This window comes from Ranitomeya imitator, chromosome 6, assembly GCF_032444005.1.
Source record: "Ranitomeya imitator isolate aRanImi1 chromosome 6, aRanImi1.pri, whole genome shotgun sequence".
NCBI classification, from domain to species: domain Eukaryota; kingdom Metazoa; phylum Chordata; class Amphibia; order Anura; family Dendrobatidae; genus Ranitomeya; species Ranitomeya imitator.
The window spans coordinates 20,119,019-20,141,760 of NC_091287.1; the positions used below are offsets into that span (position 1 = coordinate 20,119,019).

The 22,742-nt window shown below is 41.4% G+C and overlaps 1 protein-coding gene across 7 annotated transcripts in view; it reads right to left on the bottom strand.

The window, feature by feature from the left end:
- BZW2 (basic leucine zipper and W2 domains 2) overlaps window positions 1–22,742 on the bottom strand; it is a 44,878-nt gene that overhangs the window by 8,322 nt on the left and 13,814 nt on the right. For 3 of the 7 annotated variants that reach the window (XM_069729294.1, XM_069729296.1, XM_069729292.1), the window contains exons 2-7: window positions 11,747–11,811; window positions 9,254–9,430; window positions 5,653–5,756; window positions 5,013–5,078; window positions 4,601–4,736; window positions 2,368–2,477 (exon numbers count right to left, since the gene is read on the bottom strand). In XM_069729294.1, coding sequence (XP_069585395.1) covers window positions 2,368–2,477; window positions 4,601–4,736; window positions 5,013–5,078; window positions 5,653–5,756; window positions 9,254–9,430; window positions 11,747–11,804 — 651 coding nt within the window. In that variant the 5' untranslated portion in view covers window positions 11,805–11,811. Of the gene's footprint in view, window positions 1–2,367; window positions 2,478–4,595; window positions 4,737–5,012; window positions 5,079–5,652; window positions 5,757–9,253; window positions 9,431–11,746; window positions 11,812–18,125; window positions 18,288–22,742 lie in introns of all 7 variants that reach the window. The other 4 variants (XM_069729298.1, XM_069729297.1, XM_069729295.1 and 1 more) reach the window with 3 other exon arrangements.

The window sequence follows — 22,742 nt, forward strand, 5'->3', positions numbered from 1 at the left end:
GTTATATTCTTGTACACAGGGGGCAGTATTATAGTAGTTATATTCTTGGACATAGGGGGCAGTATTATAGTAGTTATATTCTTGTACACAGGGGGCAGTATTATAGTAGTTATATTCTTGTACATAGGGGGCAGTATTATAGTAGTTATATTCTTGTACATAGGGACAGGATTATAGTAGTTATATTCTTGTACATAGGAGCAGTATTATAGTAGTTATATTCTTGCAGTATTATAGTAGTTATATTCTTGTACATAGGGGGCAGTATTATAGTAGTTATATTCTTGTACATAGGGGGCAGTATTATAATAGTTATATTCTTGTACATAGGAGCAGTATTATAGTAGTTATATTCTTGTACACAGGGGGCAGTATTATAGTAGTTATATTCTTGTACATAGGAGCAGTATTATAGTAGTTATATTCTTGTACACAGGGGGCAGTATTATAGTAGTTATATTCTTGTACACAGGGGGCAGTATTATAGTAGTTATATTCTTGTACACAGGGGGCAGTATTATAGTAGTTATATTCTTGTACATAGGAGCAGTATTATAGTAGTTATATTCTTGTACACAGGGGGCAGTATTATAGTAGTTATATTCTTGTACATAGGGGCAGTATTATAGTAGTTATATTCCTGTACGTAGAGGGCAGTATTATAGTAGTTATATTCTTGTACATAGGGGCAGTATTCTAGTATTTACCGTATATACTCGAGTATAAGCCAAGATTTTTTTTTTTTTAATAGGTTGAAAGTGCCCCTCTCGGCTTTTACTCGAGTCATTGTCCCAGGGGGTTGGCGGGGGAGCGGCAGCTGTCCATCATACTGACCTGCTCCCGACGCGTCTCTGCATGTCCGGGCTTCTCCGGTGCCCGCAGCTCTTCCTGTGTTCAGCGGTAACGTGGTACCGCTCATTACAGTAATGATTATGGACACGACTCCACTCCCATAGGGGTGGAGCCGCATATTCATTACTTTAATGAGCGGTACCAGTGACAGCTGAACACAGGAACAAACTACAGGCACCATCGCATCGGAGAAGCAGAGACCGCGCCGGGAGGGTGAGTATAACGGGGGAGGGTGTGCCATGCGATATTCATCTGTTCCCGTTCCACCACCGCGCTCCGTCTTCCGCGTCCTCTGGCTGTGACGTTCAAGTCGGAGGGCACAATGACTTGTTTAGCGTGCGCGCCCTCTGCGCGAACAGTCTCTGCAGAGACGGAAGACAGAGCGGCGCACGGCGGTGGAACGGGGACAGGTGAATATCGCAAGTGACGGTGTCTCCGCCTGCTCATGACAAGAGGGGAGTATGTCTTTTTTTTTTTTTTTTTTTTTATCGCAGCAGCAGAATATGGCGCATAATATTCTATGAAGCATCTAATGGGGCCATAATCAACCTTTGTGCAGCATTATATGGGGTGTATTTTGTATGAAGCATCTTATGGGGCCATCATGAACTGCATGGAGCAATATATGGGGCTCCTGATTCAATATGGATATTCAAAAACACTTAACCTACTGATGTCTCAATTAATTTTACTTTTATTGGTAACTTTTTATTTTTGAAATTTACCAGTAACTTCTGCATTTACCACCCCAGGCCTATACTCGAGTAATTACGGTAAGTTTTCCCTTTTTTTGTGGCAAAATTAGGGGTCTCTGCTTATACTCAGGTATATTCCTGTACATAGGGGGCAGTATTATAATAGTTATATTCTTGTACATAGGAGCAGTATTATAGTAGTTATATTCTTGTACATAGGGGGCAGTATTATAGTAGTTATATTCTTGTACATAGGTGGCAGTATTATAGTAGTTATATTCTTGTACATAGGAGCAGTATTATAGTAGTTATATTCTTGTATATAGGGACAGTATTATAGTAGTTATATTCTTGTACATAGGTGGCAGTATTATAGTAGTTATATTCTTGTACATAGGAGCAGTATTATAGTAGTTATATTCTTGTACATAGGGGGTAGTATTATAGTAGTTATATTCTTGTACATAGGGGAAGTATTATAGTAGTTATATTCTTGTACATAGGAGCAGTATTATAGTAGTTATATTCTTGTACATAGGAGCAGTATTATAGTAGTTATATTCTTGTACATAGGGGCAGTATTATAGTAGTTATATTCTTGTACATGGGGGGCAGTATTATAGTAGTTATATTCCTGTACATAGGGGCAGTATTATATTAGTTATATTCCAGTACATAGGGGCAGTATTATAGTGGGGATATTCCTGTACATAGGGGCAGTATTATAGTAGTGATGCAACTTTTATTCTTCTACATAGGGGGCACTATTCTATAAGTGTCTGAATATTCAGTTACATTGGAGTCATAGATATATACTGACTAGTAGTCTTTTATCCAGATTGGCTTTTCTTAAGGATGATGTCACAGAATTTGCATCCTTCTCAGACATCCATGCCTTGAAGAGTTTTACAGCAAAAGACGCAGAAATACCTGAGATGGGAGTGAAGCAAGAAGAAGCAATAACAGGGGCTGTGGACATCTTTCTCATACTGTGCTCCTGCCTACTAGAAATTGAGACCTGCTACCCCCTAAGTGATAAACTAATCTGAGTCTGAGCACTAGGAGGAGTTAGAGGACGGGGCAGATACGCTGGGAGACCATGGTATATTCTCTCTTCCAGACCTGTGTGAGGAGTGATGGACACCGGCTACTTTTTTGCTCAAATCATACTTTGCAAAATATATAGAACACTATATGGTGGCCCGATTCTAACGCATCGGGTATTCTAGAATATGCATGTCCACGTAGTATATTGCCCAGCCACGTAGTATATTGCCCAGCCACTTAGTATATTGCCCAGTCGCGTAGTATATTGCCCAGCCACGTAGTATATTGCCCAGCCACGTAGTATATTGCCCAGCCACGTAGTATATTGCCCAGCCACGTAGTATATTGGCCAGTTACGTAGTATATTGGCCAGTCACGTAGTATATTGCCCAGCCACGTAGTATATTGCCCAGCCACGTAGTATATTGCCCAGCCACGTAGTATATTGCCCAGCCACGTAGTATACTGGCCAGCCACGTAGTATACTGGCCAGCCACGTAGTATATTGGCCAGTCACGTAGTATATTGCCCAGCCACGTAGTATATTGCCCAGCCACGTAGTATACTGGCCAGCCACGTAGTATACTGGCCAGTCACGTAGTATACTGGCCAGTCACGTAGTATATTGCCCAGTCACGTAGTATATTGGCCAGTCACGTAGTATATTGGCCAGCCACGTAGTATATTGGCCAGCCACGTAGTATATTGGCCAGCCACGTAGTATATTGGCCAGTCACGTAGTATACTGCCCAGTCACGTAGTATACTGCCCAGTCACGTAGTATACTGCCCAGTCACGTAGTATACTGCCCAGTCACGTAGTATATTGGCCAGCCACGTAGTATATTGGCCAGCCACGTAGTATATTGCCCAGCCACGTAGTATATTGCCCAGCCACGTAGTATATTGGCCAGTCACGTAGTATATTGGCCAGTCACGTAGTATATTGGCCAGTCACGTAGTATATTGGCCAGTCACGTAGTATATTGGCCAGTCACGTAGTATATTGGCCAGTCACGTAGTATATTGGCCAGTCACGTAGTATATTGGCCAGTCACGTAGTATATTGGCCAGTCACGTAGTATATTGGCCAGTCACGTAGTATATTGGCCAGTCACGTAGTATATTGGCCAGTCACGTAGTATATTGGCCAGTCACGTAGTATATTGCCCAGTCACGTAGTATATTGGCCAGCCACGTAGTATATTGCCCAGACACGTATGTAACAGGTTAAATGAAAAAAAAAAAAGTTAAAATAAAAAATAAACATATACTCACCCTCCGAAGGCCCCTTGTAGACCTGTCACCTGTGTGCGGTGCACGTGGCAGCTTCCGGTCCCAGGGTTGGATGAGCGCAGGACCTGTGATGATGTTGCGGTCACATGACCGTGACGTCATGGCAGGTCCTTCTCTCATAGCATCCTTGGCCCCGGAACCTGCCGCTTGCACTGCCGAGGAGAGGACGCGACAGCGGAGGGTGAGAATAACCTTTTTTTTTTTTTTTTATTATTTGTAACATTAGATCTTTTTACTATTAATGCTGCATACACATCATCAATAGCAAAAAGTTGGTCACACAGGGTTAATAGCTGCATTAATGGAGTGCATTACACCGCGGTCCATTAACGCTGGCATTAACCCTGTGTGAGCGCTGACTGGAGGGAAGTATGGAGCGGGCACTGACTGCGGGGAGTAAGGAGTGGCCATTTTTCCCGGACTGTGCCGGTTGCCGATTGGTCGTGACTGTTTTGCCGTGACCAATCAGCGACTTGGATTTCCATGACAGATAGATGCCGCGACCAATGAATATCCGTGACAGAAAGACATGCAGACAGACACAGACGGAAGTGACCCTTAGACAATTATATAGTAGATGATGATTGACTCATGGTGCGAAAAATTGTTTCCTGCAGCTTTGGTGGTGACTGGAGTAGAAGAGAAATCAATTTAAGAAATATAAATCAAACCTGCTGCCAGTTGTGGACACGTCCATCGTACATACCGTACCTTCTTTGACTATATTTTCGGTAAACAGGCTTGTTAAAATTGTGGCTGGGAGCGTTCCACCGGCCAGCAAGATGCCAGTGAGCACGGCTAACTTTGTTTGCTCTGCTTCGGAAAATGCCTTGAGAAAAAGCAGGAGCTGCACAAAGACAAAAGACACCGTGTGAGCCCCTCTAGCTTTTTCTGGAGTGAGTGGGCTGGCAATGTTTAGTGTAACGTGGTTCTGCACCCCACTGTTTTGGTTTGTTGTCTTTTTTTTTTTTTAAATGAGGGGCGCCAGGGTGTTCACGTCATTGTTTACCAGGCATAGCTCTATACTTCTACTAGTGGCCATGTTTGGTACTGCAATTCGTTCAAAATATTGCTTCCAATCTTTTAGCAAGCCGGCCCTTTAAGTGTTAAGATTCCTTAATACCTTTTTGATTTCTTCTTCAAATGCCTTCTCCAGGTATTTGTATCTTCTGATCAGTTTGCTGAATACCTAGCAAAAATAAAAAATAAAATAAGAAAGAGGACAGGCGAGTGGGTAGGGTGCGATGGAGTAATGTCGAATACAGCTGAAGGGTATTCCCCTGCACCAAAGTCTGGGAAAAGTACGGTCTAGCAATCCAACAGGATGCGTTCACATGGCCTGTAAATCCGAGCACGGCCATTTTTCTACCACCCATATGGGCATCTCCATTTCATTCATACCAAATACTTGAAAAAAAGAAGAAAAAAAAAAAACAAATAACATCCAGATTAGCAGGAAAAATAAAATGAAGTAGGTGTAAAGTTTAGCAGCACTGAACTCAGCATCTGTTGGAACAGTTATTGGAAACAGTCAACAAGTAGGTCACATTCAACGTAACTTACAACTGGTATAAAATCTAGAATCACTCATTAAAAGAAAGCGCAAGAAATATTACAATGTACATGCAATGTCACATTTATCATCAACATATTGACTGCTTCCATATTAACTTTCGGAATGATTTTCCATGCACAAACTTGAAAAAAGGCATTGGGTCACAGCTGTCCAGGTAAGGTGACCCCTCCTGGCACACAGGCGTTACCTGGGCATAATTTCGCATGGTCTCATAGTCCTCATTCGCTCCAAAGACACAGTGAACGGTCACCTTGGTTTTGTCTCCATCATCGATTCGTGTGCCTCCCGGAGCTAAGAAGAAGAAATGGATCAATAAAGAATCTTCCAGTAGGAAGAAGTCGGCTACCAAACTTATACATTTGTAAGAATTATACACGAGGACATACAGGAACGACACAATAAAACACGAGGAGTTCCATGTACTTTACAATGAGCCCGAAAAACAAGAAGTTCATAGATTTCACTAAGAAACCAGCAGTGACACTGCCAACAAACGCAATTTAAGAGATTTATTTCCTTTCCTTTTTCCTGGATTTGTAACTTTCAGCTCAGAAATACAGTGTAAAGCATCTCCAGGCTGCCCATTACAAATAAGGCATTATTACTGCTCCCAGCAGTCAGGTCACCTGTGTTACAGAACCCCCAGCACCAAGAATATGTTATGCAGTATATATTATGTATAATAGGTTCCATGTGAAATGCATCAGTCCACAGGCTGTGCCCCTGGTCAGAGGAGACAAGATATTCTCCTTCTGACCTCCCCCACCTTTGTAATTCCCACAGTACATATCAGCAGGCTCCGGCCCCCTGCGGCTATTGTAATGTATGTCTGGCCTGCTTTTTCTATTGGCCTGCCCTGTGTTTCTGTGTTATATATTCTGTGTCCTGTGAATAAAGTGGGTTCTTTAGACTGGAAATACGTGGAGAAGCAGTCAGCTTTTATATGCTCTCATGTAATCAAGAAATTCCTGCCAGCGTCCTTCATTCAGAATCTAGCAAAAGCAGAGTGGACCTCCTGAATCACGGGGGGTGCTGAAAGAGGTACTACAGCACAGTAGACCCCGTTACAACCTGCACCTGCCATCCCCCAATAAGTTTAGCATAAGCGCAGTTTGCAGCTTCATCTGATTATGACAGGTACATGACTGCTCTCACTCCATCTCTAGACTACATTTTTTGTCTCTTCTCCTTTTCTTTCCAGGTCGGTGTCCTCGTCCTAGGTCATGGTTTTTATGCCCCAGCAATCTGCAAGTGGCCTCCAGATCAAGGCGGGAAAAGAATCTGTATCCCCATTTACCTTTCTGAAGGATATAACTTTTTTTTTAATCCATTTCCATGTTTTACATGGGTGTTCATTTATGTAGTTATATTGTTTTTTGTCTTCTGGAACTCTGTATGAATTGTGAAGTTTAATTGGCACTAGCACTTTCACAGTACTACACAGTATATGTACTTACTTTATTCACTGCAGCATTTATGTCCCTTCCCTCTTTCTCCTTTGTTAGAAGACAATACATATTACTTTATTACGTTAACTCTTCACCTTTTTATTTTTGTGTTCCCAATTCAGATTGGAACAGAGTGTAAATTCTGAGCCTCATGAGGACATATAGGAACGACAGAATTAAACACGAAGAGTTCCATGTAATTAACAATGAGCCCAAAAAACATGAAGTTCATGGATTTCACTAATAAACCTGTAGCGACACTACCAACAAATGTAATTTAAGACTTTTATTTCCTTATTCCCGTGGGATGGAGCAAAGGATTTGTAACTTGCAGCTCAGAAATACTGTGAAAAGCCATCTCCAGGCTGTCAGGCTTCCCATTACAAATAAGGCATTATTACTGGTCCCCAGCAGTCAGGTCACCACCACCCACCATCACCCCAATAAGTTTAGCAGAACTGCATTTTGCAGCTTCATCTGATTCTGACAGAGACATGACTGCTCTCACTCCATCTCTAGAGACAAAACCAGCTTTAGACTATTTCCCACATAACACCTGCTGGACAGAAAACTAAGAGTGGTAAGACGTGACATTGTAGACCCTAAATAAAGGACTCTGCTAGTACAGCACCATTATATCCGAGAACGTTACAGGTAATAACCCTACCGTCGGGAGAACTTAAGAAAAAAAATAAGTTACATATAAAAATGATATATGGATAAGGAATCTTCCCAAGCAGCATTATAGTAGTTATATTCCTGTACATAGGAGCAGTATTATAGTAGTTATATTCTTGTATATAGGGGCAGTATTCTAGTAGTTATATTCCTGTACATAGAAGCAGTATTATAGTAGTTATATTCCTGTACATAGAGGCAGTATTATAGTAGTTATATTCTTGTACATAGGGGCAGTATTATAGTAGTTATATTCTTGTATATAGGGGGCAGTATTATAGTAGTTATATTCCTGTACATAGGGGCAGTATTATAGTAGTTATATTCCTGTACATAGGAGCAGCATTATAGTAGTTATATTCCTGTACATAGGAGCAGTATTATAGTAGTTATATTCTTGTATATAGGGGCAGTATTATAGTAGTTATATTCCTGTACATAGGGGCAGTATTATAGTAGTTATATTCTTGTATATAGGGGCAGTATTATAGTAGTTATATTCCTGTACATAGGGGCAGTATTATAGTAGTTATATTCTTCTACATAGGGGCAGTATTATAGTAGTTATATTCCTGTACATAGGAGCAGTATTATAGTAGTTATATTCTTGTATATAGGGGCAGTATTATAGTAGTTATATTCCTGTACATAGGAGCAGTATTATAGTAGTTATATTCTTGTATATAGGGGCAGTATTATAGTAGTTATATTCTTGTACATAGGAGCAGTATTATAGTAGTTATATTCCTGTACATAGGGGCAGTATTATAGTAGTTATATTCCTGTACATAGAAGCAGTATTATAGTAGTTATATTCCTGTACATAGAGGCAGTATTATAGTAGTTATATTCCTGTACATAGGGGCAGTATTATAGTAGTTATATTCCCGTACATAGGGGCAGTATTATAGTAGTTACATTCTTGTACATAGGGGGCAGTATTATAGTAGTTATATTCTTGTACATAGGGGCAGTATTATAGTAGTTATATTCTTGTACATAGGGGCAGTATTATAGTAGTTATATTCTTGTACATAGGAGCAGTATTATAGTAGCTATATTCTTGTACATAGGAGCAGTATTATAGTAGTTATATTCTTGTACATAGGAGCAGTATTATAGTAGTTACATTCTTGTATATAGGGGGCAGTATTATAGTAGTTATATTCCTGTACATAGGGGCAGTATTATAGTAGTTATATTCTTGTACATAGGAGCAGTATTATAGTAGTTACATTCTTGTATATAGGGGGCAGTATTATAGTAGTTATATTCCTGTACATAGGAGCAGTATTATAGTAGTTATATTCTTGTACATAGGAGCAGTATTATAGTAGTTACATTCTTGTACATAGGGGGCAGTATTATAGTAGTTCTATTCTTGTACATAGGGGCAGTATTATAGTAGTTATATTCTTGTACATAGGGGCAGTATTATAGTAGTTACATTCTTGTATATATGGGGCAGTATTATAGTAGTTATATTCTTGTACATAGGGGCAGTATTATAGTAGTTACATTCTTGTATATAGGGGGCAGTATTATAGTAGTTATATTCTAGTACAGAGGGGGCAGTATTATTGTTAATTCTCGTACATAAATGTAATATTGTAGCAGGAAATGCTCCACATGACGCTGGCAGCTTTTCCCATAAGTTCTTACCCAGCATGCTCCCAGCTATGAGAATATCGAACAGTGTATCAGCATAGCGGCGATAGTCCAATCGTGATCCTGTGGTGTCAAGAAATTTGGCTACTGATTCCAATTCGTTGCCTGCTTCATTAAGTCCCTGGATGATGGTGTCCCGGAAAACTGTAGGTTCAAATTTCTCTTTTTCATCTGTATTGAAAACATGTAAAGTAAAGCCAAAACAGAACAAGGAAGCAAAAGCCAAATAAAATATAAAAATCTTTATTCACAAATGATTCTAAAAAATGGATAAGAAAGATAAAAATAGAGACAATTACAAAGAGACTGCCTGCCAAAGACATATACTGGATCCTAATATGTAACAGAAAATTCTATAAGGAACACTCAGAAGGCTTTCCAATACAGGACGTCCTGATCAAAAAATATACATACATATAGTGGTAGTAAACTCTCCTAAAGACTAGGTGACTTTCTGTAAGTCTGATAAAAAGGGCATATCAGTAATCTAACAGAGGCTAAATACTGTTAGGGTTGTGAATAGAAGCTGCTAGATATACATACAGTGCCTTGCGAAAGTATTCGTCCCCCTGGAACTTTTCAAACTTTTCTCACATATCATGCTTCAAATATAAAGATACCAAATGTAAGTTTTTGGTGAAGAATCAACAACAAGTGGAACACAATTGTGAAGTTGAACGAAATTGATTGGTTATTTTACATTTTTTGGGAAATTCAAAACTGAAAAGTGGGGCGTGCAATATTATTCGGCCCCTTTACTTTCAGTGCAGTAGATCATTGTGGATCTCTGAATGATCCAATGTTGTCCTAAATGCCTCATGATGATAAATATAATCCACCTGTGTGTGATCAAGTCTCCGTATAAATGCACCTGCTCTGTGATAGTCTCAGGGTTCTGTGTGAAGCACAGAGAGCATCATGAAGACCAAGGAACACAACAGGCAGGTCCGTGATACTGTTGTGGAGAAGTTTAAAGCCGGATTTGGATACAAAATGATTTCCAAAACTTTAAACATCGAAAGGAGCACTGTGCAAGCGATCATATTGAAATGGAAGGAGTATCATACCACTGCAAATCTACCAAGACCCGGCCGTCCCTCTAAACTTTCATCTCAAACAAGGAGAAGACTGATCAGAGATGTAGCCAAGAGGCCCAGGATCACTCTGCATGAACTGCAGAGATCTACAGCTGAGGTGGGACAGTCTGTCCATAGGACAACAATCAGTCGTACACTGCACATATCTGGCCTTTATGGAAGAGTGGCAAGAAGAAAGCCATTTCACAAAGATATCCATAAAAAGTGTTGTTTAAAGTTTGCAACAAGCCACCTGGGAGACACCAAACATGTGGAAGAAGGTGCTCTGGTCAGATGAAACCAAAATCAAACTTTTTGGCAACAATGCCTAACGATGTTTGGCGTAAAGGCAACACAGCTCATCACCCTGAACACACCATCCCCACTGTCAAACATGGTGGTGGCAGCATCATGGTTTGCACCTGCTTTTCTTCAGCAGGAACAGGGAAGATGGTTAAAATTGATGGGAAGATGGATGGAGCCAAATACAGGACCATTCTTGAAGAAAACCTGTTGGAGTCTGCAAAAGACCTGAGACTGGGACGGAGATTTGTCTTCCAACAAGACAATGATCCCAAACAAAGCAAAATCTACAGTGGAATGGTTCACAAATAAACGTATCCAGGTGTTAGAATGGCCAAGTCAGAGTCCAGACCTCAATCCAACCGAGAATCTGTGGAAAGAGCTGAAAACTGCTGTTCACAAACGATCTCCATCAAACCTCACTGAGCTCCAGCTGTTTGCCAAGGAAGAATGGGCGAGAATTTCAGTCTCTCAATGTACAAAACTGATAGAGACAAACCCCAAGAGACTTGTAATCGCAGCAAAAGGGGCGCAACAAAGTATTAAGTTACAGGGGCCGAATAATATTGCACACCCCACTTTTCAGTTTTTGATTTTCCACAAAAATGTAAAATAACCAATAAAGTTTGTTCAACTTCACAATTCTGAAAAGTTCCAGGGAGCCGAATACTTTCGCAAGGCACTGTATACAATCCTTATGCGTGTCATTAACACAAGCTGCAGAAAGTGCCTAGTGCTTATAAGTAAATGTGTCTAAACAGACTACAACAGCCACATAGATATTCATAAGATATTAATATACATATAATCCCAGGGACCAATAACCCATGCAATATATAGCACAGCAAGAAAATAATGCAGTAAAGTAGCAGAAGAGGAAAACTAAGTATAAAGGCTAGAGAGAAGGTATATGACCTGGTAGAGGCAGTGCAGATCCCCGACGCGCGTTTCACATATTGCTTCTTCCAATAGAAGCAATATGCCAAACGCATGTCAGGGATCTGCACTGCCTTTTTTTTTTTTTAAATAGAAAATGTACTAAAGTTTAAAAATTTTGATGAACCAGATAATCCACAAGGTAAGAAGTGTATGTGCCGGGGAAACTTACCCCTCTTTCTGGTTTTAAACCGCTGGCCCGTTAGCACTGGCTTCTGGTGCTTATTCATAAAATTTCTGTAAATAAAAGCAATAAAAATTAAAATAGGATTGTTATTTGTAAAGACAAACATGAAAAAAAATGACAATAAATCAGTGTGTCCATATATTGGATATTTTATTTTTACAGTAAACCGGAAAATGGCCCAGTGGTCTTCACCGTCGCAATAGTTCCCACTTGCAGCCTTAGCAGAGATCTGAGTGTCCCTTACTCATTAGATCGAGGCTGTAGCATCTCGGGGAACCTTTAGCCATTAGCCTGAGCAAAAATCAGATACATAGACAGTGTCTCTGACTTTGGAGGACCCATGGTGTCCTTACACTACACAGACGTCCCACTGACCTTACTGAGGATCGTGTAATGCTTCATTTCACCTGCGGAGGCACTGCAGCGTCCGATCAACTTATTGTTATTGGAAAATCTGTCTGATTGCACAGACGCTCTCTGCTCTACCCAACTGTGAGCGGAGGATAAGGCAGCACTGCGCAAGCGCCTAGCTTTGATTGATGTGCATGGCGATCTGAGATCTTGCACCTGCGCAGGAGCCTCATTCTGGTGACGTCGCTATGTGCTGGTTTGCATAATAAAATCTTCAGAAATGTAGCAGGGCATCAACAACTATTTCCTGTAATAAAAAGTACCAAACTATATATATAAAAAAAGAATTTGCATCACTGCACGTGTAATTGCCAGAGCAAATAGAATATAAATATATTTATTCCACATGATGAACGATGAAACTACATACATATATGTATACAGAAATACATGATAAGATCTGTCTGCAGACACCACTAGGGGGAGCTCCCTGTATACAGAGATACAGTACAGACCAAAAGTTTGGACATACATTCTCATTTAAAGATTTTTCTGTATTTTCATGACTATGAAAATTGTACCTTCACACTTAAGGCATCAAAACTATTAATTAACACGTGAAATTATATACATAAAAAAGTGAAACAACTGAAATTATGTTTTATATTCTAGGTTCTTCAAAGTAGCCACATTTTGCTTTGATGACTGCTTTGCACAATCTTGGCATTCTCTTGATGAGCTTCATGAGGTAGTCACCGGGAATGGTTTTCACTTCACAGGTGTGCCCTGTCAGGTTTAATAAGTGGGATTTCTTGCCTTATAAATGGTGTTGGGACCATCAGTTGTGTTGTACAGAAATCTGGTGGATACACAGCTGATAGTCCTACTGAATAGACTATTAGAATTTGTATTATGGCAAGAAAAAAGCAGCTAAGTAAAGAAAAACGAGTGGCCATCATTACTTTAAGAAATGAAGCTCAGTCAGCCCGAAAAATTGGGAAAACGTTGAAAGTGTCCCCAAGTGCAGTGGCAAAAACCATCAAGCGCTACAAAGAAACTGGCTCACATGAGGACCGCCCCAGGAAAGGAAGACCAAGAGTCACCTCTGCTTCTGAGGATAAGTTTATCCGAGTCACCAGCTTCAGAAATTGCAGGTTAACAGCAGCTCAGATTAGAGACCAGGTCAATGCCACACAGGGTTCTAGCAGCAGACACATCTCTACAACAACTGTTAAGAGGAGACTTTGTGCAGCAGGCCTTCATGGTAAAATAGCTGCTAGGAAACCACTGCTAAGGACAGGCAACAAGCAGAAGAGACTTGTTTGTGCTAAAGAACACAAGGAATGGACATTAGACCAGTGGAAATCTGTGCTTTGGTCTGATGAGTCCAAATTTGAGATCTTTGGTTCCAACCACCGTGTTTTTGTGGGATGCAGAAAAGGTGAACGGATGGACTCTACATGCCTGGTTCCCACCGTGAAGCATGGAGGAGGAGGTGTGATGGTGTGTGTGTGGGGGGGGGGGGGGGGCTTTACTGGTGACACTGTTGTGGATTTATTCAAAATTGAAGGCATACTGAACCAGCATGGCTACCACAGCATCTTGCAGGCATGCTATTCCATCCGATTTGCATTTAGTTGGACCATAATTTATTTTTCAATAGGACAATGGCCCCAAACACCTCCAGGCTGTGTAAGGGCTATTTGACCAAGAAGGAGAGTGATGGGGGTGCTACTCCAGATGACCTGGCCTCCACAGTCACCAGACCTGAACCCAATCGAGATGGTTTGGGGTGAGCTGGACCGCAGAGTGAAGGCAAAAGGGCCAACAAGTGCTAAGCATCTCTGGGAACTCCTTCAAGATTGTTGGAAGATCATTCCCGGTGACTACCTCTTGAAGCTCATCAAGAGAATGCCAAGAGTGTGCAAAGCAGTCATCAAAGCAAAAGGCAACAAGACTGGACACATCGCCACAGCCGCTCGTGCCATATTCGTGTATGGAAGGTTTTGTAATCTAAGGACAAGACTATCAGAAAGTTAATGAAGAGCACGGCGAACACGTCTCACACTTTAGCAGATTCCATCACAAGGCGAAACGGTCAGACATCGCGTTACTTGTAGATCTTGTACAACGATGCAAGGGAACGGCCGCCATGGACGGAAATCTGCACCTGAGGATTTCTGGCCTCCTAACATTATTGACCTACTAAGTCCAAGACATCTGTACAGTGTTATCATACGGAGAAGCTGCGGTCTCAGTGCGGCACTGCACATCCAGAGCCACCTGATGCATGAGTACAATGACAGACCTGAAGTGAAGACATGTATGCAAGTCAACAGCAGCGAGCGATTCTTGATGAATGACATCATTTTTCGCCAATTATGCACAAGCGATAACTTTTCCCAGAATATCCAGAGATAACAGGAAACCTCCGTATTAACCTAGGAGTCTGGGGGCTGCAATAGGTGAACTATATATAAATGTGGGGGGCATAGAGCAACACTTTCTCTAAAAATGTCACTTGGATTTCCATAGTTGGCTCCACACCTGTACTGAGGTTGTTTTTAGTATTACAGCTCCGTTGGACAAAACCCCATGAATGTTGGGGCATCATTTTTTTTTTAAGAAGGCGGCCATGTTTTTCTAATCCTGGACAGCCCCTTTGAGTAGGGAAAATGGTGTGATCACACCTCAGGGTGGTCGCTGATGACTGATTGTATGAGGTGGCTCATGTCACCGGCCTGTCCCCGCTGGGATATTATTGCCCGCAGACATATATAGCTCACAATTCAGCGGCCTCTAATCTGCTGGGGAGCACCAGGGTCAGCCCGAACAAGGCGGCAGTACGGCACTTAAAGGGCAACTCTACCCAGACACCCCCCTCCTCCTACTAGGTTATTGTATATGTTACCCATGCAGCCATTATAAATCTGTAGCTGCAGTTTATGAGATAATCGGCCTACTCTATAATATACATAACGGCCTCCATGTGTGCACTCAGTATCAGTGTTGCCAATAGCAACCAACCAGATGGCTTCTTTCATTTTCAAAACTGTTCTAGAGAAATGTAAGCTGGAATCTGATTGGTTGCTATGAGTAACACACTTTATAGAGCAGTGTGTTTGGTTTTTATGCCTGAGATCCTATAATTATTATGTAGACGGTACAGTGTAAGCCTGGAGGATGAAGGAATAAAGTGTCAGGTGTAACAGTGAATATGAACCTGGCCTTGTACAGGTGCAAAACTCATCAGTGGCCGCCTCACAGTGCGCGCTCATCTCCGACGCTGCGCCCCTCTAACCCTCTCAGGTTGCCAAACACTAACACCGATCTGCAGACTGACGGGGATATTTTAGGAACCATTTCCAGGAAGAAATTCTCTCACTGACATGAACCTGTCCCCATACTCATTACTCTGGAGGAGGAGGAGGCGTCGTACAACAAGGGACACACCGAAAACCACAATACACTCCATCGCCTATTGTGAATGGTGGATCCTGTGTTATCTACTGTATATAGAGGTGTTATCAGTCATTGTACAGGAGGAGGAGGTGAGCTGTGACATCGCCTATTGTGAATGGTGGATCCTGTGTTATCTGCTGTATATAGAGGTGTTATCAGTCATTATACAGGAGGAGGTGAGCTGTAATATCACCTATTGTGAATGGTGGATCCTGTGTTATCTACTGTATATAGAGGTGTTATCAGTCATTGTACAGGAGGAGGAGGTGAGCTGTGACATCACCTATTGTGAATGGTGGATCCTTTGTAATCTCCTGTATATAGAGGTGTTATCAGTCATTGTACAGGAGGAGGAGGTGAGCTGTGACATCACCTATTGTGAATGGTGGATCCTGTGTTATCTACTGTATATAGAGGTGTTATCAGTCATTGTACAGGAGGAGGAGGTGAGCTGTGACATCACCTATTGTGAATGGTGGATCCTTTGTAATCTCCTGTATATAGAGGTGTTATCAGTCATTGTACAGGAGGAGGTGGTGAGCTGTGACATCACCTATTGTGAATGGTGGATCCTTTGTAATCTCCTGTATATAGAGGTGTTATCAGTCATTGTACAGGAGGAGGAGGTGAGCTGTGACATCACCTATTGTGAATGGTGGATCCTGTGTTATCTACTGTATATAGAGGTGTTATCAGTCATTATACAGGAGGAGGTGAGCTGTGATATCACCTATTGTGAATGGTGGATCGATCCTGTGTTATCTACTGTATATAGAGGTGTTATCAGTCATTATACAGGAGGAGGAGGTGAGCTGTGACATCACCTATTGTGAATGGTGGATCCTTTGTAATCTCCTGTATATAGAGGTGTTATCAGTCATTGTACAGGAGGAGGTGGTGAGCTGTGACATCACCTATTGTGAATGGTGGATCCTTTGTAATCTCCTGTATATGGAGGTGTTATCAGTCATTGTACAGGAGGAGGAGGTGAGCTGTGACATCACCTATTGTGAATGGTGGATCCTGTGTTATCTACTGTATATAGAGGTGTTATCAGTCATTATACAGGAGGAGGTGAGCTGTGATATCACCTATTGTGAATGGTGGATCGATCCTGTGTTATCTACTGTATATAGAGGTGTTATCAGTCATTATACAGGAGGAGGAGGAGGTGAGCTGTGACATCACCTATTGTGAATGGTGGATCCTGTGTTATCTACTGTATATAGAGGTGTTATCAGTCATTGTACAGGAGGAGGTGGTGAGCTCTGACATCACCTATTGTGAATGGTGGATCCTGTGTTATCTACTGTATATAGAGGTGTTATCAGTCATTGTACAGGAGGAGGTGGTGAGCTGTGACATCACCTATTGTGAATGGTGGATCCTTTGTAATCTCCTGTATATAGAGGTGTTATCAGTCATTGTACAGGAGGAGGTGGTGAGCTGTGATATCACCTATTGTGAATGGTGGATCCTTTGTAATCTCCTGTATATAGACGTGTTATCAGTCATTGTACAGGAGGAGGAGGAGGTGAGCTGTGATATCACCTATTGTGAATGATGGATCCTGTGTTATCTACTCTATATAGAGGTGTTATTAGTTATTGTACAGGAGGAGGAGGTGAGCTGTGATATCTCCTATTGTGAATGGTGGATCCTGTGTTATCTACTGTATATAGAGGTGTCCTCAGTCATTGTGCAGGAGGGGGAGGAGGAGGTGAGCTGTAACCACCTATTGTGAAAGATGGATTTTATGTTGTATAATGTATACAGGTTATTCTAATGACTGAAGAATGGATGTATGAGTATTAGTCATAATTGACAGAGCCAACTTGCAAGAATTAATTTTTTTTTTCTTTGTTAAATACAGTGATAGTGATATGGGAAAAAAATTGAACAAAAATTTAATTTGAACAGTGAATCACACGATAACACGTTCCTTTTAAAACAGTCACCAAGCTTAAATGAAAACATGTAATCCTGTAAATGAGCCATCCATGCTCACAGGCAAAATCGAGTCTTTTCTAAAACTCACAACATGAAAATTCAACGTTTTCCTCAAATTGTCACCGTCACATTTACTGTTATTCAAGAACAGACGGAGCTTTTAAAATTCTGACATAAAAAGATCAATGTATCCAAATCAAGGGAAATCTTTCCTTCTGATGGAAACAGATGGTGAAAAGAAACTTTTTTTGTATCTCCCTACATAAAGGATGGAATTCTAAGAAGGAACCTTTATCTTGAGAAACCTTCCATACGTCGGTCCTAGTTATTACGTGGGGGAGTTCCACCTCTCTCTCACATTCTCCATCAGGTGTACTTCGAGGACATTCTCAAATACTTGTACTAAATGACATCTTCTATTACACCCCAGTCACCTCCAGAGCTGCGTTTACGGAATATCGATGCTTATGGGGGATCATTTTAATTGCATGTATTTTGCCATTGGGTTTCATTAATAATATTGCATTGTTTGCCTTTTACAGAAGCTTTGTTTCCATTGCACATCGATGGCTGCATTGTGAGTAAGGGCTCATTCACATACCAAGTTTTTTTTTTTCCAAGCACGAGTGTTTTTTTTTTCTTCCATGGATAGTACTCGTACCTATGACAGTCTGTGGGGCTGTTCACATGTCCGTGATTTCTTGTGGACCAAGTAGTCAGTGCAAAATTGTGGAGACATGTCCAATATCGTGGTGTGTGGAACCTTAAAAAAAAAAATTAAAAATAGCATCTGAGTGTTGACCGATTTATTTGTGCGTTGTCCATTTTTCACTGACTGATAGGAGAAGGTAAAGAATTTTTTTTGTCCTCATCAGAAAAAAATAAATAAACAATAATAAAATTTATATACATATACATATATATATATATATATATATATATATATATATATATATATATATATATATATATATATATTTTAAATTTGGTCCATTTTTCTCAGATGTGAAAAAACAAACAAAAAAAAAATGGAATGAGCCCTCAGCTGAGAATTCATCATGATTTATTTTCTAAACTGCTCCATGCGGATTTATAACCCCAGATCACACCAAAGCGGAGCTGACCGTTGATGTGGTCATAAATCAGCCGAAAAGACAAAATGAACTCACTGACAGATTCTTAGTTAAATAATTTTACAATAAGCAGATTGCAGGGAGAGAAAGCCTTTAAGAGGCAAATGATGCAATCTAAAGGTGTTTAGTCTCAAATTTGAAGAAAAAAAAAAGAAAAATGTATTCACCGAGCCACTTAGTTATCACTTTTGCCTGTGACATGGGGCTTCATCAAGTGGCTGGGTGAAAAAAAAAAGAAAAATTTTACATTTTTGGGTCCATGACTAGAAAAATGTCCAGATTTCAATCCTATAGAAAACCTGTAGTCAATCCTAAAAAAGAGGGTGACACACAAACACAAATTGTGATAACCTCCGAGCTCTGATGAAACAAGAACGGGCGGCCAGCGGTCAGGATCTGCCCATAAGCAGATATCCATCTGTCGGGGCAAAGGGCAGGAGAGCCGAGCGCAAGGAAAATAAGGGGCAGAAGACTGGAGAATAAGGGGCAGTGCTGGAAATATTGACAGAAACTTCATGTATTTGTCAATAAAAGTTTAACCCCTTAGTGACCCGCAATACGTCTTTTTACTGACCTGGGTTATAAGACACTAGCATCACGCGATGGGTGACAATCCTGTAGATGTCAGCAGTACACTATAGCTGACAACTTGCTGCATCTGCCACGATTTGTGTTGGTACCGACCAATAGTTGTTTAACCCCTTAAATGCTGCAGTCAATAATGATCACAGCATCTAGATGGTTAACAGAGTGTGGGGCTCCCTCTTCAATCCCATCAGCACCATGAGATCTTGATTGTGTGGTCCTGATGTTCGCTATGGCAATTAATAGCCAAATAATGGCCGGCTACAGTGGCCTGTTCAGAAGTTATTAACATTTTGAAGGTAAAAATCAATTTCTTCATTCCTGAAATGCCACTTTGCATTAACTTCTGGAATGTTTATAACTGTACATCAGTAACTAAGGAAACATCCACCGAAAGAGCAAGAAGCACAGAAGTAGCAAACTGTGAAGATTTGCATCAGTCACAAACACTTTTGATCTCGGCCATAAAATTAAAGTCACACCAGATCATTAGCAGTTCCAATTGCTTCAAGGGAAGGGGCACAAACTTGGAGGTCTCCAAGTCGAAACCGAATTGCAAGGAATGGGCTGATGATATCTCGATGATAAGCGACCATAAACTTGCCCTTTAAGGTCGGCCTTGTTGGAAGAAAAAACAAAGTAGTTTTTTTCAACACCTAATAGCCATTGGCCTTCATCCACTCCAAGCTCTGATCCATCTCCATATGTCAGGTGACCACCCACTGGCTCTACTGATTGGCTGACACCTCCTAGGGGGTGGTCTTAGCGATAGTCATCCCCTCACCAGCATGAGAGAATTCTACTCATTTTTATCTACCGGTTTACATCAGATAGCGGTTAATTCAGACCTTTCCGGTGTTCTTAGTACTTTTATGTAATTGCTGCCAAGTGCTATTTGATAGGATGGCTTCCTTTCGTACAAAAGTGTAACTTCCCTTTAAATGTCACTTAGCTGCGGACACAAAACCACTGGAAGAACTGCAGCCGATTATTGCTTCAGATGAACAAAGCCATAAAATAAAAAGGAGAAGCTGGCAGTGATATGCGCCATTTACCTGGACAACTTCTCCCTCCACGTATGTCATTTTTGAAGGTCATAGTAGTCAGACGGCAGTCTAATGGCGGCTGCCCCCCCGAGTGCGCACGCACCCTTCCCTGCACCGCGACAGCCCCCCGCACGCACCCTTCCCGCCACAGCCCCCCGCACGCACCCTTCCCTGCACCGCGACAGCCCCCCGCACGCACCCTTCCCTGCACCGCGACAGCCCCCCGCACGCACCCTTCCCTGCACCGCGACAGCCCCCCGCACGCACCCTTCCCTGCACCGCGACAGCCCCCCGCACGCACCCTTTCCTGCACCGCGACAGCCCCCCGCACGCACCCTTCCCTGCACCAGACAACTCTAAGGCTAAGTACACATTAGCGTATCTGTGCGCAGCTTATAATCATCTGCATGCACGGTTACGCTGCACTTTTTATCCGCATCAGCCTACGCATGACGCAAAAAAAAAAACCGCTGCGTGTGCATGTGTTTGTATGTGTTTTTGCCTGCGTTTTCGTTGGTTCTGCGCATGCGTTGGATATTTCCAGGAGAGCGTATCTCAATCAGTTCCTGGACATGCTCAGTCTCAAGTACGCATGTGCATCGAACGCATGCATACGCATGTCCTTGCATAACCAATGCATTCCCATAGACAGTAGTGCGTTGTTTTGACGCACTCATCCGCATGCCTGCGCATATGTAATGCCTCAAAAAGTGCAACATGTTGTGTTCGCCGGACAAATCCGCATACAAACTGATGCCAACGCATGTCCCTGCGTACACAAGGTTAAATATATGTACACATGACGCAGAACTACCAGTCCCAGCAAACCACATCACTGGATGGAGGAGATTCTAGGCCATAAAGGAGACACAGATTTCCTCAGACTCCCATTTCTCCCTCCTACATCGCTTGCTGGTGCACCATGAAATAACGGAGATTAGTGAAGACTCAATAGTTTCTCCAGGAGCAGAATTACACTGTACAAGGAGGATTTGTTTGGTTTTCCTGGTAATTTACCTCCCGGCAGCCTCCTCTCTGCTGCGCTGCAATTAAATCTGGATTCACAACGTTTCAATACAGAAGAACGGCAATTCTGACTACATAATGGAAAGAGCCACACACGGGAAAGAAGGGTCATGTGCTCAGCAGACAAAGGAACGAGCTACAGGCGACCGCTGCAAAATCTCTGCCTCCACAGAAGTATTTTTGGAAACAGATTAAAAGAAAAAAAAAAAAAAAGTAGATATAATTAGAAATTGAATAAAAAGTATTGGAGCTGAAAATTATAGGAATACATATGTAAAAAAAAAAACACAGTATGTGAGGGCAACAAAAGTCTATATTCCGCTTTCCACCTGCAGATGTGGTTTAAATTGGTTACCAAGAATAACATCTTACTGACACTATGTATCTTGTACTTCTAGAAATATAACTAAATATGTGCAAGACTACTAGAATAATGCCCAGTATGTGCAAGATTATAACTACTATAATACTGCCCTCTATATACAAGAATATAACTACTATAATGCTGCCCCCTATGTACAATATAACTACTATAATACTGCTCCTATGTACAAGAATATAACTACTATAATGCTGCCCCCTATGTACAATATAACTACTATAATACTGCTCCTATGTACAAGAATATAACTACTATAATACTGCCCCCTATGTACAAGAATATCAATACTATAATACTGCCCACATGTACAAGAATATAACTACTATAATACTGCCCCCTATGTACAATATAACTACTATAATACTGCTCCTATGTACAAGAATATAACTACTATAATACTGCCCCTATGTACAAGAATATCAATACTATAATACTGCCCACATGTACAAGAATATAACTACTATAATACTGCCCTCTATGTACAAGAATATAACTACTATAATACTGCTCCTATGTACAAGAATATAACTACTATAATACTGCCCCTATGTACAAGAATATAACTACTATAATACTGCCCCCTATGTACAAGAATATAACTACTATAATACTGCCCACATGTACAAGAATATAACTACTATAATACTGCCCCTATGTACAAGAATATAACTACTATAATACTGCTCCTATATACAAGAATATAACTACTATAATACTGCCCCTATATACAAGAATATAACTACTATAATGGCAGACGCGGTACTGTATAAGGAGCGCGTCTCTGACTGGGGAGCACATAGAGAGCTGCACGTAAAGGTGGTCTGTGCCAGTTCCCCCCTAGCATCACTCCCCCCTTAGTGATGTACTAATTGGAAGACCCCCAGCCGGCCAGTGGGCACTAGAGGGGAGGGGTCCTACGGCCACTCCTACAGGGGTTAAATCCAGGTGTCCGGCCGAGAACTTTCTCTTTCACTCTCGGCGGACACCTGGAAGCTTTTGTCCCTGCATCCCTGTAGTAATGTCGGACTCCCTGGTCGAGGCCCTGC